Genomic DNA, 4,248 nt, shown 5'->3' on the forward strand with positions numbered 1-4,248 from the left:
AAATGGAAAATTATTTGGATTTTTTTTTTTTTTTTTTTTTAGATTCAGTCTCTCACAGTTAAGGTGTACCTATGATGAAAATGACAGATCTCTCCATTCTTTGTAAGTGGGAAACCTTGAAAAATCGGCTATGTATCAAATACTTATTTGCCCCACTGTATGTAAATATCATTGAAAGCTGTATGCAAAAATAATATCCACTGTGATGAAGATAAATCTTGCTGTAATCTGGCCTGTTATTAGTAGAGAGTATTTTATTCTAATATTGCATTCATCACTATTTCCTCTTGATGCTGCAAATCCTTCCTCTCTGCAAAATAATTCAACACAAAATCATTCACTGAGCTCTCATGACTAAAGAGTTTGTCACAGATCAATGTGAATCATCTCAAAAACTCACCAGCTCTTCTTGCACAGATGATCTGAAGAAGAATCACAGTAGGAGCAGCAAACACTGCAAACTCAACAATAATCACAATCACTGCAGGAAAGATGTGTGGACAGATGATAGACACAATCAAGAAATAAAAAAGTCAATCTGTGAAACTGTGAATAAAATCAAAGGTATAAAACAACGAACAATGCAAAGACATACCGTACCTCTGAATAATGATCCAGAAGTTCTGACTTCAGTTGCTGCTGGATCTGTGATCATGTTTGTTAGTTCAGTTCAAACATAATGAACATATAAACCAAACATCATCAGCATCACATTATACTTGAGCTGTACATCACAGAAATGATAAATTAACTCTCACTGCTTCATGAGTCCATCATCTAATATCACGTTATTTCAATCTCAAGGTGTTAGGAGGAAACTGATGGTTGCCATTTACCAAAAATAAATCTAATGCCACTAAAATAATGTGTTTTAAAAGAACAGGTAGCTAAATGCTGTTATTATCGCTGGTTTCCATGTTCGTGGAGTAAATATTTTTACTCAGCTTTTTAAAAACAATGGGTAGCCGGTGTTTTATATGTGTTTAGTCAATCAGCATACACTTACATCACTGATAGTTCCTGTAGAACTGATTTAGACCCTACTCTGAAGTAGAAGCTAATTTAATTCCCCCAAACGCAGTTCCTAGAACTAAATGCGTTCCTAGTTTCCTGTGGTGTGAACACTCCAAAAACTGTGCAACTGTGCACACACTGCCAACAAACATTTATGTTCAAACAAAATGTAAAAAGTAAATTTTGTAAATAAAAAAAAAAGTAAATAAAATTTGAACATTAACCCTTACATGCATACCTCGGGTCTTTAGCAACCCGGGACATCACAGTCCTATTTTTTGAAGTTTGACGTTAACTTTCATAGTATTCTTCAATCTATCCATTATAAACAATATAACAAAAACCTTAAAATGTACTTACACTATTACCACTATTACACTTTTTACAAAAACAAATATATAGGTCAGTACAGTTTCCCTTAAAAAGCATAATATAACACTTAATTTTCATCTCTTTCAATTTAACTTAAAGGTGCCATAGAATGGAAAACTGTATTTACCTTGGCATAGTTGAATAATAACAGTTCAGTACATGGACATGACATACAGTGAGTCTCAAACACCATCGTTTCCTCCTCCTTATATAAATCGTTAATAGTTACACCCCCAACATTTGCATCGCCCAATCATTAGTAACGTCAGTACATCAGTAAAATAAGGAGAGCCACTGAAGGGACATGGTTAGCTTAATTCTAACGCTAGCCTGTTACATTGCACTTAACACATAAAAGGAGAGATGACTGCGCTGATGATGGCAAATGATTTACAGATCCTGAGCATCACTAACTTGTGGGGTAAGTACTTGAGTCGCTGCAGTATAAGGTTACACAGAGCACATGTGATCACAGTAAAATGTAGCGGATTCAAAATGGCAGATTCAACAAACCACATATTAAAAGTGGCTAGAGCTCCGTAATTAAATATATATTTCCTCCACGTGCCAGCTATTGAGATGAGCAGCTCTGTGAAACAGCCAATCAGAGCAGAGCTCCTCATTAATATTCATGAACCTTCCAAATAAGGCAATAACAGAGCATTTCATTCTAGGAACAAATCATAGGGTTGTAAATGGAGTTGTAAAACAGTTTCTGGATATTTTTTTGCCCTTTCCTATGCCATATACCTTCTATGTAGATATCAGAGAACAATTTGAAATATTGTTTCAATGCATTCTATGGCACCTTTAAGTGGCACCCAAAAGAGGATTCAGTCAAACTGACAACAGTGAACATTACTTTACTAAAATTATTTCACTGTACCTTGTTTAGAAGTTATTGCTGTCATTGGAGTTAATTTTGTGATGCTGACTTGAATCACTGCTGTCGCTAAATCAGCTTGAGCTGTAAATATTAATGTTTGTTCAGATGAATCATACCATTTCATACATCATACTAGTTTTTGCTGTCAAGTTTCATTTTTTTTTCATTATTTACAGCAGCACTTGTTGGATTGTTAAACTTGATTTGAGTTTATTTTCTGTCAGACTAAAAGCTTCTTTTTTTACCTCAGAATGTTCTGCTTCATTGACATTGACAGTTCTTTGTGTAACTGACATTATACGGATATAAAATGATTGATGAGATTTTCTCACCTGAAATCCTGACAGTGTATGTGACTGAGGTCTTGACTTGATCTCTGTGAGTAACTTCACATCTCCACTCTCTGTTGTCATCTTCATTCAGGAGTGTTGTAGTCAGAGTATGGATACAGTGTCCTGGAGCTGATATCTGATATCTGGAGTCTGATATCGTCAGTTTAACACCAGCCTGATTCACCCAGAACAGCTGAATCCCCTTGGAATGGATCCAATCATCACAAGAGACATCAGCATATGAATTCAACTGACAGGAGAGAGTCATAGAGCTGCCCGGACTGATTTCCGTTTGTGAGGATAATGAAGAGGCTGAAACACAAAATAACACACAAATCACACACACTTTTCAATCATCATAGGAGTTTAAATTAAATGTTTTCTACATTTTAAATTGATAATATAAACGTCAAATTACAGTGAAGAACATGCAGATAAACACGTGCATCAGATCCCCATTTTTGTCCATTCACTGTCCATTGTTGGCAGATGTAAAGTCCATAATCTTCCCTTGTGATGTTCTTGATGTACAGAGAGCAGTCAGACCCCAGACTCAGTCTCTCATATCTTTCTTTGTATGCATTCTTTTCCCCTAAACCAATCAGTTCAACTACTTTTGAACGACTGAATCTGTTCTCATAGTTCCATGTAGTTGATTTGCAGTCAGGAAGAGCATTATTACAGGGCAGACGGACATTTTCACCAGAACTGATGAACACATGAGCATCATCCACTCCACTGGTACCTGAAACACAAGAACATTTGAGTGATCATTATGTTAATAATACAACAATACACAGTTCAAAATAAAATAAACTATTTTTCTTTATTAGAAAGCTGTTCAAATTGCTAATATTCTATTTATATGAAGATAATTCGGCATTAGATGTGAAACTGTCTCATTTTAGTGCATTCAGGAATAATGCAGTAAATAAGACGAGAATAAACTGAGCATGTTCAAATAAACTCTTTCCCAGACTAATTCCACTAAATTTATTGTAGAGAAAATACAGATTTCTTTACCTGTAAGAAGTGAAGAGAGAAAGATCAGTCCCATCAGACACTTGTCAGCCATTTTCTCTTTCTGTCAGTCTTCTTCTTCATGATATGCTTACGACTCTCTTTAAATACTATCAGCTCTTCCTGTTTGCTCACTTCCTCTCATCTGATTGGCTGAGTGTTTAATCCTGACACAAGCTGCATTTGACAGACACTGTATCACTGATCATATTCTGACAATGAACCAATAATATTAGTGTTTTTTTGTTTTCTGTTCTCACAACATTACCAGAGATATTTGTTCTGAATCTACCTGAACCATGAAACTCATGATTACTGATTTCAAAGATGCATTGAAACAAAAAAGTTATTTACATCACAATAAGTTAACATATAAAGGTAATTTCTTTGTTGTATTTCTGCAAATGATTATGATAACAGCGATTATGGAATCATTATTTAGTCAAACTAACTGTCTTTATGAAGTTTTACAGTGACCTTTTGCATCTATTTTAGACTCAAGGCTTACTTATAATGCTGAAATGCTGATCGTCATTCTACACTTTTGTAACTAAAATAGTGTATTAATAATAGTTGTAGCATTTAGGAGTTGTGATCTCATTGTAGAGTTTAACCACAGTAGAG

At 34.8% G+C, this 4,248-nt stretch overlaps 1 protein-coding gene across 1 annotated transcript; it reads right to left on the reverse strand.

Moving 5' to 3' along the window:
* Positions 1 to 254: 254 nt before the first annotated feature.
* On the reverse strand, positions 255 to 3,679 carry LOC141340397 (uncharacterized). The gene is made up of 5 exons (XM_073845386.1): positions 3,628 to 3,679; positions 3,023 to 3,349; positions 2,605 to 2,916; positions 401 to 481; positions 255 to 310 (listed from the first exon to the last, which is right to left on the reverse strand). Exons 1-5 carry the CDS (start codon positions 3,677 to 3,679, stop codon positions 255 to 257), a joined length of 828 nt encoding a protein of 275 aa, XP_073701487.1.
* Positions 3,680 to 4,248: the final 569 nt, after the last annotated feature.

The sequence above is a fragment of the Garra rufa genome, chromosome 1 (assembly GCF_049309525.1).
Source record: "Garra rufa chromosome 1, GarRuf1.0, whole genome shotgun sequence".
NCBI lineage: Eukaryota > Metazoa > Chordata > Actinopteri > Cypriniformes > Cyprinidae > Garra > Garra rufa.

Bases quoted from the DNA above. Each gene is read 5' to 3' on its own strand.
- LOC141340397 (XM_073845386.1), bottom strand. From the start codon at position 3,679: ATGGCTGACAAGTGTCTGATGGGACTGATCTTTCTCTCTTCACTTCTT. The intron at 2,917-3,022 runs GTAATTTGACGT...TTTGTGTTTCAG, and splicing joins TTATCTGCATGTTCTTCACT to CCTCTTCATTATCCTCACAA. The intron at 311-400 runs GTGAGTTTTTGA...ATTATTTTGCAG, and splicing joins CATCTGTGCAAGAAGAGCTG to AGAGGAAGGATTTGCAGCAT.